Below are 17,312 nucleotides of genomic sequence, written 5' to 3' on the forward strand. Positions count from 1 at the left end.
AACTCAGATTTCTCTTAATACACTTGTTTATTTTCACCCTGAGTGGATGAAACCTCTACGCCTGGGACCATAACATTTGTACAGTATTGTCAGTGCACTTGGGGCTGATTGTGGAGTCGGGCAAGTCCAAGTGGCAAGTGTGTGGTTGGGCACTGCTCCTTTGGCTTTGACTGACAGCCCACGTGCTGCCCGAGAAAGCTCTCTTCTTTGCAACCTTCCGTGCATGAGAAGGCCAAAAGCCCAGGATATGCATAGGACCAATAGCCAATACAAGGAAGGGAACAAATTACCTTTAGAAGCCATTGTCCCGGAGCTTCCAGCACTAGGGCTTCAGCTTCATCACCTGGCTCCTCTGCAGGGGATGGTGATTAGCAAGTCTCTTGACTTTGAACGCCCAATTTCTCCCTGGCTCCTCACTTTGCAGGCTGTTGCTGTTAGTTGCCGTCAAGTCAACTGACTCCAGGCGACCTCATGTCTGTTGGAGTAGAACTGTCTCCACAGGATTGTCAAGGTGGAGGCCTTTCGGAAGCTAGACCTGTCTTCCAAGGCGCCTTGGCCCGTGCACATTTATACCGCCCAGGGATTCTACTTCATGGGTTGTGGTCTCTTAACGTAATTTCTATAGCATGTGAATTTAAAGTATTCTGCTTCATTTGGGCCATTAATTATATGGGCTACTAAGAATTGTGGTTTGTTAATATTTATATTTAAACTGAACTTTCAAACTTTTAATATAAGGATCTAATACAAAATACAGCCCAATTTGAGATCACCCTATTTTATCACCTTTACATTAGGCTCTTTTCTTATCTCAATAGTCTTTTCAGACTCGAAGAAACAGTTCTTACCTGAGGTAAATTGAATAGTTTTCTTCACTTTGCTACTCTTCCAACGTTAGGGATTTTTAGAGGACGTGGGTTGTGCTAACAGGGTGCAGATTCCCCAGAGTGCCAGGTCTTAGACGTTTTGGCTAGATGACGGCTCCTTTCTTGTGTCCTGAGGCGAAAACCCATTACCATCCAGACAATTCTAATTCATAGGGACCTTAAAGGACAGAGTAGAACTGCTTCCTTGGGTTTTCAAGACTCAGTTTTTACAGGAGCAAGACAGCCTTATATTTCTCCTGCAAAGTAACATGTTTGAACTTCTGACTTTTGCAGTTCGCAGATCACTGCTTAACTAACAGCACCACCCAAACTGAACCAAATTCAGTGCTGTCAGGTTGATAAGGACTCCTAGGACCTGATATAATTGCCCATGCGATTTTCTGAGACGAACTCTTTATGGAAGTAGAAAACCCTGTCTTCCTCCCTCAGAGCAGCTGGTGGTTTTGAATTGCTGACTTTGCAATAGCAGCCAAAAGCTTAACCACTCTGCCACCAGGGCTCCTGACTGCACCACAGGGCCCAGAAATGAAAGGAGGGCCAATCCCCTTAGGAAGGAGTGGAGTGGCCAAGGGTCTGGAGGTGGTGGCATTTGGTTACCCTCTTCCCAGGGCTCCCAGGCACTTTGGAATAGCACTAGCAAATTGAATACAACTTTTATTTCTTGCTGGTTGACCCTTTTATGATTACGTAATATCTCTTCTAACAAACATTGGTTGAGTCTGCTTTGTCCATGCGGCTGGATGCATGGGGTATTTTTTCCAGCCGTTAATTTGCAGTCTTTGGGTCCTTCTGCCTAAGGTGTGTTTCTTACCGACAGCCCAAGGATGGAGCCTGCCTTTGGGTTTTGTTCCGCAACCCATACTGTGCCCCTCTGCCTTTCACCTGGGGTGGTTAGACCATTTACATTTCAGGTGATTACTGAAAACGAAGTATCTGCTCACTCGCTGTGCTATTTACGTTTTTTTTCCTATTTTTTTTTATTCTGTTTTTTTTCTATGTTTTCATCTGACTACTTTCTTGGTCTGAGACTTTTTGCTAACTTCTTTCTTTTGTCCTGGATCTTTCTTTTTGGTGATTGCTTAGTGCATACCACATATGTTGCATTATACAACTTACACTTGAAATACAGTGAACATGAGCAATAATTAGCATGCTACCTTAACATAATATGTTCCTGATATACTTCTCCCTTCCCCTCTCTGTTCAGGTGTCTCCATTAGCATCAATATACATCCTAGCATCTAAGTTTATATTTCTTTTTACATATTTTATTTGCAGACATTCTTGGGGGTTTTTTCTTGAAAATATCACACACATGTAAGTGTCACTTAATGTCTGTGATAGTAATGTGATTTGTACATTGTGCAAAAGTCAAATGATTCTATATAGGCAGTCCCTGTATAATCCATAGCTATATCCTGGTAAAACCAGACCAGGCCTGAGAGCTCAAACCGCTGGATACAGAAGGCCGCCCTTGTTGGGCATGTAGTTTGGCCAGACAGAGGCTGCACGAGCAGGCAGATGGGGATCTTAAACTTAATCAGGCACTGGGTGCAGACACCTGTGGATATAGGGACCAGGTATGTGGGTTCCAGGGGTACTGGTCCTGGCTGCTTCCACCTGTAGGTACAGCCACTTCCTGGTCATTTGTAGCTCTCACCACCACTACGTGGAGCTGGAAGTCCAGGAGTGCCTGGACCCTGTTGGCACCACCAGCACCTTTGCAGGAGTGGAGGTGCTGTGGTAGGTAGTGGGCCGCACTGCCAGTGAAAGTCTGCATGGCTAATGGGTTGAGGAAGTAAACCAGGAGGAAATGCTGCAAAGATAAGGGATGTGCTTTGGAGTGCCACTGATCTGCTGGTTACCTTCAGGAGGTTGGCATCTGTGTTAGACAGGGTTCTCTAGAGAAACAAAACCAGAATGCTAATAATTTTATATATATTTATACAGATAGATAAATGAACAATTAAATTATAAAGTAGTACAAATGGCTCTGTGCAACTCACTCCCATGAGACAGTTGCGAGACACTGGCAGTCCTTTAAGTCTTGAGGTCTGCTGGGTAGTCCTCTGTAGAGCAATTCTGGCTATCCGGGCACAGGCAGCAAACAGCAAGGCAGGTCACCAACAGTCAGCCAGGTGACAGGGTCCAACAGTCCCCAGCTCAAGAGATGTAAATTTCAATGGTGTGGTGAAGCAGGTCTTGAAGGAACCTCTAATTACAGCGATACAGCCCATGGGTTCGGTGTCCCACAGGTGTGTAGCTTGCAAGTTGAGGCACAGAACAAGCAAGGCAGCTGCCCACCAGTCTGATGATCAAACCGTGAGTCATTTATCTTTCCGCCCCTCAATTTATCCCACGTGTTCATTGGCCATGTTGGCACAATAAACGTTAACTGTCTCAGCATCTGTATCAGGCCAGGTTGACTAGAGAAGTCCAGGGACATTCATTTATGTTTAAGAGAGCTTCATAATATAGAATAATTGTATGTTAAAAAAAATCTCAGTCCAGGGAAGATCAAGTCCCTAAGTCTGATATTAGCCCATAAGTCCAATGCTAGTTTGTAACTCCCTCTTCAGACTCATGCAGCCACATGTAATGATACCAACTACAGGAAGATCACAGGCCTGTGGGTGCAAAGTCTTGTGGAGCCAGTGGTAGTGGAAGCATCTCAGTGCTGTTGTGGGGCTCCAAGAGGCTCCTCCAGCTCTCCGGTGTCTCAACAGCAGAAAGCTGAAGTAGAAAAAGTTGGACTCTCACAGGGCTCAGCAAGTTTCTGCGTGGTTTGTTAACAGGAAGAAAAAGCAGAGAGAGGAAGTTCCCAGAGTCCTCATGGGAAGGCCACACCCACAAGGAGGCATCATCAGGCTGTGACCTGATTGACAGGGTAGACTCCACCCCTCTACTTATGTGTAAAGTTGACATGAAATTGTGTAACTACCGTAGCATCCTAGGGTAAAAAATAATAAGGAAAGCTACTTTCCCTTTACAAAAACAACAAAACTGTTTTATGAGACCATGGATGTTGCTCAGGTCTCTGTATTGGGCTGGATGTATTGCTTTGGAGATCTCTGTTTCTTGTGTATCTCAACGCCTTTCCCCCCAGTGTGTAGAAGTGAGCATTTAGTGCTCTGTGTTTCCATTTAGGATGCTCCTTTGAGTAGCACCTGCTGAGCTGATCTCATGGTAGCAAACTCCAAGAGCTTTGCTTTGTTTGCTTGGGAATGTCTTGATTTCCCCCTTGTTTTTTCACAACTCTGCTGAGCAAAGGATTTTTCATAGGAAATTTTTGTCTTTCAGTATTTTGTATATGTCGATTCATTGTCTTCTTGCTTCTAGAGTGTTTGGGGAGAAATCCAAACTGATTCTTATGAAAGCTGCTTGGTATGTGATACTGCATTTTTCTCACTCTGCTTTCAGAATTCTGTGTGCCGTTGGGGGTTGTGCAGTTTCTTGTGGTTTCAGGCTTGGTTTTCTGTTCAGATCTGGGTAGTTCTCTGTTTATCGCTTAGAAAATCACTTCTATTCCTTTGTTGTTATCTTGGTGGTCCAGCATTCAACTCTAATGTTGGATTTCTTAATTGAATCTCATATTTCTTTCTGGATTTGTTCATTTTTTCATGCTTTTTCCCCTCCTGTTTCATTTGACACTTGATAAATTCAGTTAGTCTGTCGTCTAGTGAGTGCATTTATTCTGTCTTCTGTGTTTGCTGAGTGTTACGCTTGCTTATTAAAAATTCACTTGTTTTATTCTTCAGTTCTTATAGTATTCTTTATGGTTTTGTTCTTGACGTTTTCAACTTCTTCATCAAGTCTCCTGTCTAGTCTCTCCATTTGTTTCCTGGCCTCTGCTAGTTTGTTTCCTGGGTGCCTTTTAGCTTTGTTTAAACACATTTAGCATCATAGTTTGAAAATAAAAGAGCTCTGGTGAAGTAGTGAGTATACATATTGGGCCGTTAACCACAGGATCCACAATTTGAATCCACCAGCTGCTCCTAGGGAGAAGGCTGAGGATTCCAATCCCATAAAAATGTACAGCCTCATAAACCCACAGGGGCAAGTTCTGCTCTGTCCTGTGGGGTCCCTGGGAATTGGAGTTGATTCCATGGCAGTGAGTGAGTTGGTTTTCTCACTAGTCTCCATAGAAATGAGCTCTTCATGTTTTGATCTGCACCTGTCCTTCATCTCTTTGATTTTGTGTGTTTTACTATCTTTTGTTGAACTTAGGCCATTTTGCACTCTTATTTTTGTAAGAAATTTTTCTGATGAGGTGCCCTGGTGGCTCAGGGGGAAAAGCATTAAGTTGTCTGCTGAAAGGCTGGAGCCCCGACCTATCAGCCACGCTCAGAACAAAGATGCCAAGCAGCCCTCTTATGCAAACACACAGCCCTGGGAGCCCTACAGGCAGCTCTGTTCAGCCACATGGTTTTGCTGGAAAAATCAACCCTGTGAGAGCGGGCTTGCTATATTTTCAAGAGAACCCTAAATATCGCGCACTCGCGCGCGCGCCTGTGTGTGTGTGTGTGTGTGTGTGTGTGTGTGTGTGTGTGTGTGTGTGTGTGTTTGATGTTGAATCCAATACATAAGCCTGGAAGGAGTGGTGTTTGCAAAACCTGACCACAGCAGCGGGACTTGACCCTCTGTGGCATAGGTGAGGGCTCTCCATGTCTTTCTCCCATGCTTGCCCCGTGCATGTACGCTCCGTGCATGTATGCCCACAGTGTCCCAGCTCTGGCATAATTCCCTGTGTTACCTCATCAGACTGAAGTATCCCTCTCCCCCCCCCCCCACCACCTTTGCTGTTCCTCTCAGCCATAATACTCCCCAGTCTCGAGCCTTAGCCAGATTAAGTTGCATTCCCTTATAGGTCCATGCAGCTTCTCCTCAGGGATGTCTTGCAGGAAGTCAGCCTTGCAAGCTGAAGCAGGGAACTGCTAAGGTAGCTGCACCCTGGTGCGACCATCACAACGCAAGACACCCAAGAACTAGAAAGGCAAGGCTCACCGAGCCGTTTATCCCTCCGCCCTTCAATTAATCCCACCTGTGTTTATCGGCCAGGTTGGCACAATAAACTAACTACCTCAGGGTGCAAATTGGAGCCTCTACTCACTTTATTACTTTGTTGCACTTTGATCTTGTCTGTAGAGTTATGACATGAGAAATCTAGAAGCTTTTTGGTACATATTTCTATATCCCTTTGTGGTTGACCTTAACCTGCCAAAGATAGTGACTCCTCTGCCCTATTCTTTACAAGCAAGTTGGTTATAGGTTTGTGTCGGTACTCATGTCAGAAGGAAAATAAGTCAATGTTAGGTGTTTTTCTTAACTTTGAGAAATTGTTACAAAGTTTGATTTAAAATAATTTTTATTAATTCCGGATTTTTAAAAAAGAGACTTTGAGGACAGTAGTGAATTAATGCTTCCTCAAACTCAGTGCCATCGAGTTGATGCTGACCCCTGGACGCCCTCTAGAGCAGAGGAGAACTGCCCCTGTGGGTTTCCAAGACTGCAACTCCTGATGGGATAGAGAGCCTCGTCTTTCTCCTGAGGAGCAGCTGAGGGTTACAACTTCGGACCTTGTGGTTTTCAGCCCAACGTGTAAGCCATTACCCTGCCATGGTTCCTTAAAAAACATTTAAGGGGTAAACATTTTTCCTTAAGTCTAGAATGACAAAATAGTAAACAGTAAGGATCTCTAATCCATATTCCCCAAATTGTGATCGCCAGGGAACTAGGAAGGCTCGTTCCCTAAGGAAGATCGGAGGTGGGGTGGGTGGGGTGACCCAAACCACAAGTGGTTGTCATCAAACGCACTTAGGAAATGAGACTTCCTGTTTCTTCCTTGGAAAGTCAAAATATGAACAGCAGCATGTTAAGGCTTTGGAGAAGTTCTACAGTGAAGACACCTACTTGCTTTGTTCAGAGTGTGTTCCCCACCCCACCCCCAAGTTTCTTTGACTGCAGAATCACGATTTACAGGTGACACTGGCTGCTGCGGCCCATGCCTTGGGACACACCATTCCGACATCTTGGAGCAATTCCTGGTGGCAGGAAGCCTGACCCCCCTCCTCTGTTGTGTGTCCTCCATGCATGTGTTGGTGCACGGCTCCTCTGCCCTTCCTTCACGGTCACCTTCACAGCTGTTGTTTCTATTGACCACACTTAGTTTCCTGGGCTTGCAGTCAGTTGCCTGACTCATTTGTAACTCATCCTGTCGCCAGTTCTTTCCCCTTCTACTCCCACCCTAGAGAGAAAAAAAGAAGTTACTCCACAGAATGGCCCATGAGTGTCCACAGCTATGTTGATTACACTGCTCACAGGCCACAGCGGCGCCAAATCCTCATGATTGCCCCAAATCCCTCTTCAGACCGGCAGCACTCACTCCAAATCTGCCGCCCCGTGACCCGATGCCTCTATTTCTGCTCATTCATCTCACTTCCCTCCAAAATTTTCCTATGGAAGCCTTCCTCGGTGCCGCCACTGCCTGGTACCCTGCCCTCCCCACCAGCTCCGGCTCAAGAGGGTAGCGACTCAGGCTTCGAATACACTGTAGAATTCGGGGAGTAAGCGGATGCACTCTGAAAGGGACGCAGTATTTAGTGGGGCCCGTTCCTTTTTTCTTATTAGAGAGCATTTTGAGTTGGCATGGCTTGGACCCTGCCGGGGTATTTTTAGTTCCGATCTTTCCCTGGTCACATTAAGTGTCCTGGTTGACCGTCTGGAAAAGAAGTATCTTGCATGATTCAGGGTGGTGACCAGAGCTGGGACAGTACCACTGGTCTTGAGGAAGCTAGATGGGAATAGCTGTGCCCACACGGTGTGCCAGCCAACCACCAGGCCCGATGTCTACCGTGTGTAATCTCTAAGTGTCACAAAAACTGTGGGTGGATCACGGGACGGTGGAGGGTGGTGAATGCCAAACGCTAAGCGTGAGCCTTCTCTCCTTGCACAAGAGCTCCCTTTGAAGGAGGCAAGGCTTTGATACTGTAAAAAAAAAAAAGTCAATGTGATCAAGCAAATGTCACCATTTAAAGAGATTATTTTTGTCTCTCCCACCACCACGCCGCACAGCAGGGGGGGGGGGCAGAAAAGCCAACATACCCAGAAATGACTCTCTAGAACTCACTACCAGGCAATAAATAGTGCCTTTCAAGCCTCTTCTGAACTCGGTTACCCAGCAGAGAAGTGGAAAGGGCTGTGTTGAAAGGCATCTGTAAGACGGTATAGAAGGTTTTAGGCAGGATTCACTGCTTGTCTGGTTAAGTGGTGCTCGGAGATTTGGTTGGTGCAGCCTGCAGTGGAGGATGTGGAATAGCCGCCCGGGTCAGGTGACTCTCAGCAGTTCTACGGGTTTGGCTCTGGAAGAGGAAACAAGTGATTGCCAATCACGTGATGTATGTGTCAGGAACTATTGTGCATTAGCCTGGTTAACCCTCCACAGCACTTGTGAGGATTACGCAGAATAGAGAATGGTCTCACAGAGTAGCTGGGGCACCTGGATTTTAATCCTCATGTAAACTAGAACGCGCTGCCGTCAAGTCACTTCTGACTCCAAACCTCTAAATCTTTCTCCAAGGGAGTGACTGGCAGGTTTGAACCCCTGACCTTGTGTTTAACAGCCCAACACTTACCTGACAGCACCACCAGGCTCCTTATATTCCTCATCTGTTTGCCTGTCTCTTGATCAAGGCAGAATTGAAAAAAAAATTTTTTTTGTGTGTGTGTGTAATGGTGAGTATTGTTTTTAAAACCAAGAACTTCATTCTTAAACCTGATTTGAGTCTATTATGTCACATCTGGATATATTAAAAAGATCATTGCAAATCTCAATCACAATGAGGCATTATTACACTACTGATAAGATTGCTAGGACTGAAAAATAATAAAAATAATAATACAGAAAATAAGAAAGAGTGGTGATGATTTGAGGGAAATTAGAGTCCTTATCAGTTGCTGATGGGAATGCAAAATGGTACAGCTTCCGTGGACAACAGTGTGATGGCCCCACAGAAGACAGAGTATAGCAATACCATGGGCCATTGGGCCTCCACGCAAGTGCTCCCTCAAGGAAAGAACACTTGGGTCTAGTCAACTGGCATTCCATGATGCTCACCCTCCTGACACGATCGCTGAAGACAAAGTGGGTGCATAAACAAATGTGGTAAAGAAAGCTCATGGTGCCCGACTATCAAAAGATATAGTGTCTGGTGTCTTAAAATCTTGATAATAAACAAGCGGTCATCAAGTTGAGCAACAAAGTCCACATGGAAGAAGCACACCAGTCAAAGTGATCATAAGGTGTTGATGGGATCAGGATCAGGTATAAGAAATCGAACAAAAAATCATATCCTTGTGAGTGAGGGGGAGTGCGGAGTGGAGACCTAAAGCCCATCTGTAGGCAACTGGACATCCCCTTACAGAAGGGTCATGGGGAGAAGACAAGCCAGTCAGGGTGCAGTATTGCAATGATGAAACATACAACTTTCCTCTTGTTCTTTAATGCTTCCTCCCCATTCCACTCTCATGATCCCAATCCTACCTTACAAATCCAGCTAGACCAGAGGATGTACACTGATACAGAAGAGAGCTACAAACACAGGGAATCCAGGACAGATAAACTCCTCAGGTCCAATAGAGATACCAGTAGGGTATGGAGAAGGTGGGGGGGGGGGGAAGGGAAGCAAATCACAATGATCTACATATAACCCCCTCCCTGGGGGACAAACAACAGAAAAGTTGGGGAAGGGAGACATCAGACAGTATAAGGCATGAAAAAATAATAATTTATAAATTATCAAGGGTTTGTGAGGGTGAGAGAGGGAGGGGGGAAATGCAAAGCTGATACCAAGGGCTCAAGTAGAAAGAAAAAGTTTTGAGAATGATGATGGCAACAACTGTACAAATGTGCTTGACACAATGGATAGATGGATTGTGATAAGAGTTTTATGAGGCCCCAATAAAATTTCTTTAAATACCATAGGGCCTAGCCATTCCACGCATACATATATATCCAACGGGATCGAAAGCAGAGATTCAAACAGACAATTGTACACCAATTTTCACTGCAGCACAACCTAGCAGAGCCATAGGTGGGAATCCCCTAAATCCCCCTCACCCGACAAGTGGATAAATAAAATGTACACATGTGCAGTGAATCACTCCTCAGTCAGTGGGAGGAATGAAGCGTGGACACATTATGATATGGATGTGGTTTCGAGACATTATGGTGGGGAAATAATCACAGAAAAAGGACGCATTCTGTGCCACATCACTTAAATAAGAAGGCAAGAAAGGGCAGGTTTACAGAAATCCAAGTTTATTCGTGGTTACCGGGGATAGGAGAGAGGAGGGACAGGGGGGGTTAGCAGTGAATGGGTGAAACTCACACTGACTTAGGGCAGGGCTGCACAGCTTATTGTCGTAATCACTGTCAATAAGTTGTACATGTGTAGAAAGTTGAATTGCAATGCCCTTGAGAGAGTTGAAGTGTATTGTGCCAACCTGGCCCATAAGCACATGTGGGGCTAATTGAAGGGCGGAGCGATAAATGGCTCAGTGAGCCTCGCCTTTCTCAGTCTCCAGTCTCTTGCTCTGTGATGGTCGCACCAGGGTGCAGCTGCCTTAGCAGTTCCCTGCTTTAAGGAATAACAGGTACTTTATTGAACGAGGTTTTTATTTTAATCAGGAGTCAATTCTTCAGTTATTTGAACTATTCTACTTGAAGACCAAAAAGATATACACACTAGCAACCAATACCTGTCATTTAAAGAGCAAAGCAAGCAGCAAATGAAACTTCTGAAGTTACATTCTCGCTTGCAGGGTCCTGCAGAACATGCACCGCTGTTCAACTTTGGGTTAAAAGATCTACAAGACTGTGCTCTTGGAGGCCTTGTTTCATCAACCAGTTCTTTCCGAGCCTCAGGAGCCAGGAGATGATCCCTCATTCTACTTATCACCGGGCATTCACTATTGTCTGGAATGAGTTGTTCAGCTTGTACGGTTTTACTTAAGAAATTCTTTGAGATAAGAGGAAATCTGACTTTTGCGAAGATATCAACTGTAAACGGCTGGCAATTGGGCACATCGGGTCTCAGCCCCTACCGGCAGCATCATAAGCCTGCTCTCTGAGCTCACCGTCAGGGCGTCCTGGTTGCGGAGACGTGCTACTTCGCTGCCCATCAAGTTAGAGAAACTCCTGTTTTGTAACGTCTGTGAAATGCTGGTGAATGAAGGTGCCTGCAGTGACTTTCCATTCGGGGCAGTCTAGACGCGCTGCTCGCACGCTTCGACCGGGACAGTTTGAAGCATCCACTTGCTCTTTCAAAAAATCAACACGCATGTTCTTCACAGGTTGAAGCTGGTACTGGTTTGCAGCATCCCACAGAGACCCTAGCAGAATAAGCAGAAGCCACCCGTTGTTCAATAATGTCCGGGTCTGCGTCTTTGAGTTCTACTTCAAAGAACTTTGATTCAGGCATGCTAGTTGTGAACATGACATGAAATAAATACTGGACTGGCTGCCGCAAGGACCGCACGATGAGCAGGGATCTCTTTCCTGGACCAGAGAATCACATCAGTTTTCTGTCTTCGCATGTCATTCCCGACAGGTGTGGAGCCCGAGCGGCAGGTTTCTTCCAGGCCTTTTCCTGGCTGCTCCGCGCAACCCCGGAGGCTGATGTCAGCCCTGAGCCAGGCGGCTCCGGGCTCCCGGCGCGCGCTTCTGTCGGCTCCCTCTCACCAGTGCCCTCTCGCGGCGGCGGGCGGCGGCGGCCCCGCGGCAGCTCCGGCGGACCGTATGCTCTCTGCTGCGTCCGGGGCAGATCCCGGGCAGAGTCGAGGCAAGGCGGCCTACGGAGCCTTCTAGGAACCACGAAGCAAACTCCCCTCTAGGACTGAACGTTAAAGGGATCCTGTGGGCAGGCTGAGATACTCGCTAGGTGGCCACCTGGATCTACTTATTGAGTGGAAGCGGGAGAGATACAGCAATCGATGGGCTGAGATTGGCCACTGACACCTGTGGACTTGGTTTACAGGAAAAAAGACGAGAGCAAGTTGACTGGGCTAAAGTTCATGACCTAGCACGAGAGGGCTAGGTTTGTTGAGTATTGGGGAGAGCCCATGGTCTAAAGGCAAGGCGAGCAGTGGGCACCCTGTGGAGGCTGAGTGAGGCAGCCCACACTGAGTTGACCAGAACCCAACTAGATGGAAATTTTTGAGCCTGTGAACTGGTGCATATTGTTGCTGACTACGGATGACCTCTCCTGATTTGACTTTCTTATGAATGCAGATTTCACAAGGTTCCAACTGGAATGAAGAATCTTTATGTTGAAAAATATGATTGTCTCTTCAGAGCACTGGGTTGATGTGAGTGGGTAGTATATAAATTGGATACCCAAAATCGGGAGATAAAGGCATGCAGTGGTTGGCTTACAAACTTTCATAGGTGGGGGAACATATTCACAAGATTATAGGAATAAGGTATAGGTGTTAATTACAATTGTGAGGCTAAAGAATTCTGTATAGGTGCTAAGTTGGCAGGGGATGGATTGATATAAAGTTTATTGTGCCAATCTGGCCAATAAATACATGTGGGGTTAATTGAAGGGCAGAGATATAAATGGCTCAGTGAACTTCACCTTTTTAGTTCTTGGGTCTCTTGCTATCTGATGGTTGGACCAGGGTGTAGCTGTCTTAGCCAGTTCCCTGATGTAGCTGGCAAGGCTCACTTCCTGCAACACATCCCTGAGGAGAAGCTGCATGGACTTACCTCGACGCAGCCCTGGGTGCTGGAGCACTCGTGTGGAGACCCCTGTCAGCGTTGAGATGCTTACACCTTCACTGATTCGGCTTTCCTCCTGCAGTCGGCATCTTTGCGTGTGTTTTGTGAGATGAAGGAGGACTTTATGGATTGGTGTCAGACATATGGGTTAAGGGGCTAATGTTGGACTTGTGGGCTTGGACAGCACTGGGTTGGGATGTTTTCTTGATGAGCACTTACCCTTTATATAAAACACTCTCTCTTATACATGAGTTTCTGTGGATTTGTTTCTCTAATGTACCAAGACTAACACAGCCCTTGAAGTGGTTTTTGTGGGTATGAAACAAATGGTAAGGATTTTAATTGGTCCCTTTTATGATCTTATTGGAATTAAGTCTACTTAATTTTATCAAGTCATGTTTATGCCCTGATTTGTATCAATGTGTTAGTCTGCATTGACTAGCAAATAAATCCAGAGAGACTCATGTGTATAAGAAAGAACTTTATATACAAGAGCAATTGAATATTTAGAAAACATCCTAGCCTAGTCCAGATCAAGTCCATAAGTCCGATATTAGCTCATCTGTCCGATACCAATCTACAAAGTCGTCTTCACGAAGCACATGTAATGATGCCAAATGCAGGAAGGGTACAGGCCAGTGGGTGGGAAGTCTTGTGGATGCAGTGGCAGTGGAGGTATCTCAGCACTGGCAGGGGCCTCCATGTGGCTCCTCCAGCTCAGGCACTAGCTTAGCTCCATGTGTCTTGTCAGGTGCAATGTTGCAGGGAGTGAGCCTGTGTCCCACTTCCAGTGAGCTATGTATCTCCTTAGTGTCTCCAAATGAGGTAGTCAAGCTGTGACCTGATTGACAGGCTAAACTCCGCCTCTTCATTCTTACTACTCTCAAATTGGCAACAGATTATGTAGCTACCACAATCAATAAACAAGTTGAAAAGGCAAAAGTGAGAGTCATTTCCAAGCATGACAGGAAAAGGAGATATATATATAGAGAGAGAGAGAGAGAGAGAAAGAGAGAGAGAAAAATAAATAAATGCTGAGGCTGTTCTATCCAACCCCACACTTCATGGGACTTGGTTCCTTAGTTTGGAGGTTTGGGATCATGGTTTCATGGGACAGCCCAGTAAATTTGTCTGCAGGTGTCAGTGCTTGTGTTCCTCCTGTTGTGCATAGAACTGGGGTCTTCAAAGTGGCCACCCGAGGCACACAATCACTCTCCTTTCCCTGGAACAACCGAGGTCAGTCAGGCCTGGAAGGAGGAAGTGGAGTGTGCAAGTTCGGCCTCCATGAGCAGCTAGCTGCCTCCTTTGCTCTGAAACCACAACTGACTGCCATCCCAAACATTTTGATTAGAGATTCTACCGGACAGTCTCGATAAAAGGGGAGGAATGGTGTTTCACCGTCTAACGTAGGGTAGATTTTCTGGAGTCAGAGGGTGGATGGATTCCTGGAATAATTGCCCTGAGATCAAATTTTAAACGAAAAATAACCGCTGAATCTTAAAACTGATCAAAAGTTTAGCTTAACTAGTTAAAAAAAAGGTCTGCAAAGAGCATTCTGCTCTGTTGAGAACCACTTTCCTGGGATCAAAGGAAGCCTGAGGCTGCATGAAACCCACCAGCTACTTGCCTGGAGGGAGATGAGTCTGTCTGTCTGTCTGTCTGTCTGTCTGCTGCAGCAAGGTTTGCAGTCTTGGAAGCCCTGAAGGAGCATTCCTACCCTGACCTGTAGGGTTGTTCTGAATCAGAACCAATTCTATGGCAGTGGACTTGGGACCAAATGGACAGTAGTCACTTGAAAGATTAAGTGTTCATGTGAGAGGAACAGCTCAGACAAGAATGAGAATGGGTGCACCTCTTGAAAAATGTAGTCAATGCCGGTGCATTGTACAAGAGGACTTCAAAGCATTGTGGGAAATGGAATGAAAACTAATGGCATTTTCCTATTAACCTTTTTGAAGCACCCATGCTTACGTAGAAACGGTTGAATTGCTGTATATTTTGGTGTGTATATTTTCAACAACAAAACTAATAAAGTTTAAAGAGAAAAAATAGAGCATCATAAACTAAAAATTGTGAGAATATAAGATATGATGCTAAGTCCTTGAATGAGGTGGTCTGCCCCTAAGAGCAAACTCTTGGTTTAGTGATTTGCTCACTGTCATACATGGTTGATTGGTGGAGGACCCAGTAAGGAGGCTGGATTTGAGTGACTTTCAGTCATGGCAATCCAACTCCTAGAACTGGTGCAAGAGAACAAAACACTACAGTTAGCGCAGGTCGGCCTCCGCACTTCCTGCCCACCTGACTCCCATTGAACAGCGAACCAATCCAATCCAGCGATTGCTCGTGAGTCAGCTGCACTTACTGACACCCCTATGCGTTTCCAAGTAGAACAGAGCCCTGCAGAGCTTGCAATTCCTGATTTGTCCTGAACTAGATTCCCAGGTCTTTCTTCTGAGAGGTTTATGGGTGGACTTGAACCTCCAGCCTGATGGTTGGTAGCCATGTGTAGACAGGCTCTGCCTTTCTTATTTGCACTGGCATTCAGGGGCCCGGCCTGGGTTCACATTTCAGGAGTTGGGGCAAGGTAATTGAAATGCTATTTCAAGTTCACCCTGAGGGGACTACAAGCTTCCTTATTTTGACTTCAGGATAGTCAACAAGGACAATGTGGGGTCCTTTTCCCTAATATGAGCACACACAGCACCTGCCATTGATGGGGTGTGGGCTGCTCCTCCGTTCACCTCCTTACACCCAGTGAGCTCGTCCCTGTGATTATGCCACAGCAGCCACAGTTCAGGAAGCCAAGTTTCAAACCCACCTATCTGGACCCCAGGTCTGATTTCTCCTTAGCCCTTAAAAATTCCCAACTTTTAAATGTCATTTAAAATCCCTCTCCCTGCATGGCGATGACTAAGAAATCATACTGAACAAATAGGCATCACTTTGCAAACCCATCTAAAATGATGTGTTTGACAAGAATACTTTTAATAATATGACAGGATAATTTGTAGTCATTTTATCATCCCCCCAATTAACAGATTAAAAAGTGTTCTGACCAACCCAAATCTCCTGGGTGCCAAGACATCCCATGCACGGGTGAGCAGGTGGCTACTGGGTGGGCAAATGGATGAATAGATAAAAACAGATCCAAGCCAAACCAAACTCACTGCCACCGATCCATGCCAACTCCCAGTGACTCCGTGGGGCAGGGTAGAACTGATCCTGTGCGTTTCTGAGACGGTAGCTCTTTAGAGAACTGGAATGCCCCATCTTCTCCCTTGGGATGGCCGGTGGTTTCAAACTGCTAACCTGCCAGCCCAACATGTAACCACTTTGCCACCAGGGCTCCTTAGATACAAATATACATGGGTTGTTGTAAGGTGCTGTAGAGTCAGTTCCAACACATAGCAACCTTCTATAGAGCAGTACAACACACTGCCTGGTCCTGCACCATGCTCGCCATCTTTGCTCTGCTTGGGCTCATTGTTGAGGTCACGGTGACAGTCCATCTTGCTGAGGGGCTCCCTCTCTCTCAAGGAGCTTCAAAAGGTTTCATAAAATTTCCATTACATTTTAATTCCCCTTTTCTAGGCACTTCAGGAAGCCCCCATATATTTTCCACTGTCTTCCAGTTAATTCGGATTCATGGCAGCCCTGTGTAGAGTTACCCCACTGAGGAAAAGAGGTGTTATTCGTTTCCACAGAATTGTAATTGAGTAACAGGCTCGATGCATCAAAGCAGGCCTCTTCACAGACTCCTCACCCTTTGACCATCTGCAGCACCCTGGAACCTCACACAAACAGCCCCGACTGGATGTGTGGGGAGAGGCTTTCTGACTGGTGTTTCCTGCTGCCTGGTAAAACAGCACTTCCACATTTTGCTTCTCGGATAGGACGTCAGAAGCTTTAAAATAGATCTCTGCAGCGAATGTGTATTCACGATGTATATGTATATTTAAAAGAAAGAAAGGGACAGGAGTTGCCATTGTTAGAGCCCAGAGCTCGGGGACACAGCGTTGATAGAGTCTGCAGCCTCCACAGCTGTTCTTGAGCAGACGTGGTGGCCACAGTCTGGAAGAGGCAGCAAGAATGCTTCAGCACAGCTTTGCAGCACGTTGTCCTTGTCCTTCAGAGGGAGGCCTGAAGGCCGTGGGCAGATACAGGCGTTGACAACTTCCTTCTTTGTCATGAAAACACCTCAGACCTCACAAAGACCAAGGATGCAGCTGGAGCCCCAGAGGGTGACTAATGGAACTCAGATCCAGGCTCCTAAATGCTTAAATCCGCATGAGCTCAGTGTTGACGGAGAGTGGGTGAGGTAGAGGGCTGGAGAAGAGGGGACTAGAAAGGAAAAGGAGTCCAGTTACCAGGGGCGTTCTGTGCACAAGCCTACCCTCCCCCGACACACACAGGCACATGCCACACCCAGGAGAGCAGGCCTTCCACACAGCTGATCGCAATCCCCTCCCTCCCTCCCTCCCTCCCTCAGCTTCAGGCAACTGTCCAACTCCTTGCTGTGGGGTCAGTTTTGGGTAGGATGGTGCTCTATAGGATATCCAAGGGCGGATTTTCAGGAGTCGTTAGCCAGGCCTCTCTTCAGAGGCACTTCTGGGGAGACTCAAACATCTGTTCGATCTTTCAGT

General features: G+C 46.2%; 1 protein-coding gene across 1 annotated transcript in view; it reads left to right on the forward strand.

Annotated features, from left to right (window-relative positions):
• CPEB4 (cytoplasmic polyadenylation element binding protein 4) overlaps window positions 1-13,682 on the forward strand; it is a 96,071-nt gene extending 82,389 nt beyond the window's left edge. The window contains exon 9 of the mRNA XM_075541972.1: window positions 10,707-13,682. Coding sequence (XP_075398087.1) covers window positions 10,707-10,823 — 117 coding nt within the window. The 3' untranslated portion in view covers window positions 10,824-13,682. The remainder of the gene's footprint in view (window positions 1-10,706) is intronic.
• Window positions 13,683-17,312: the final 3,630 nt, after the last annotated feature.

The sequence above is a fragment of the Tenrec ecaudatus genome, chromosome 2 (assembly GCF_050624435.1).
Source record: "Tenrec ecaudatus isolate mTenEca1 chromosome 2, mTenEca1.hap1, whole genome shotgun sequence".
Lineage (NCBI taxonomy): Eukaryota > Metazoa > Chordata > Mammalia > Afrosoricida > Tenrecidae > Tenrec > Tenrec ecaudatus.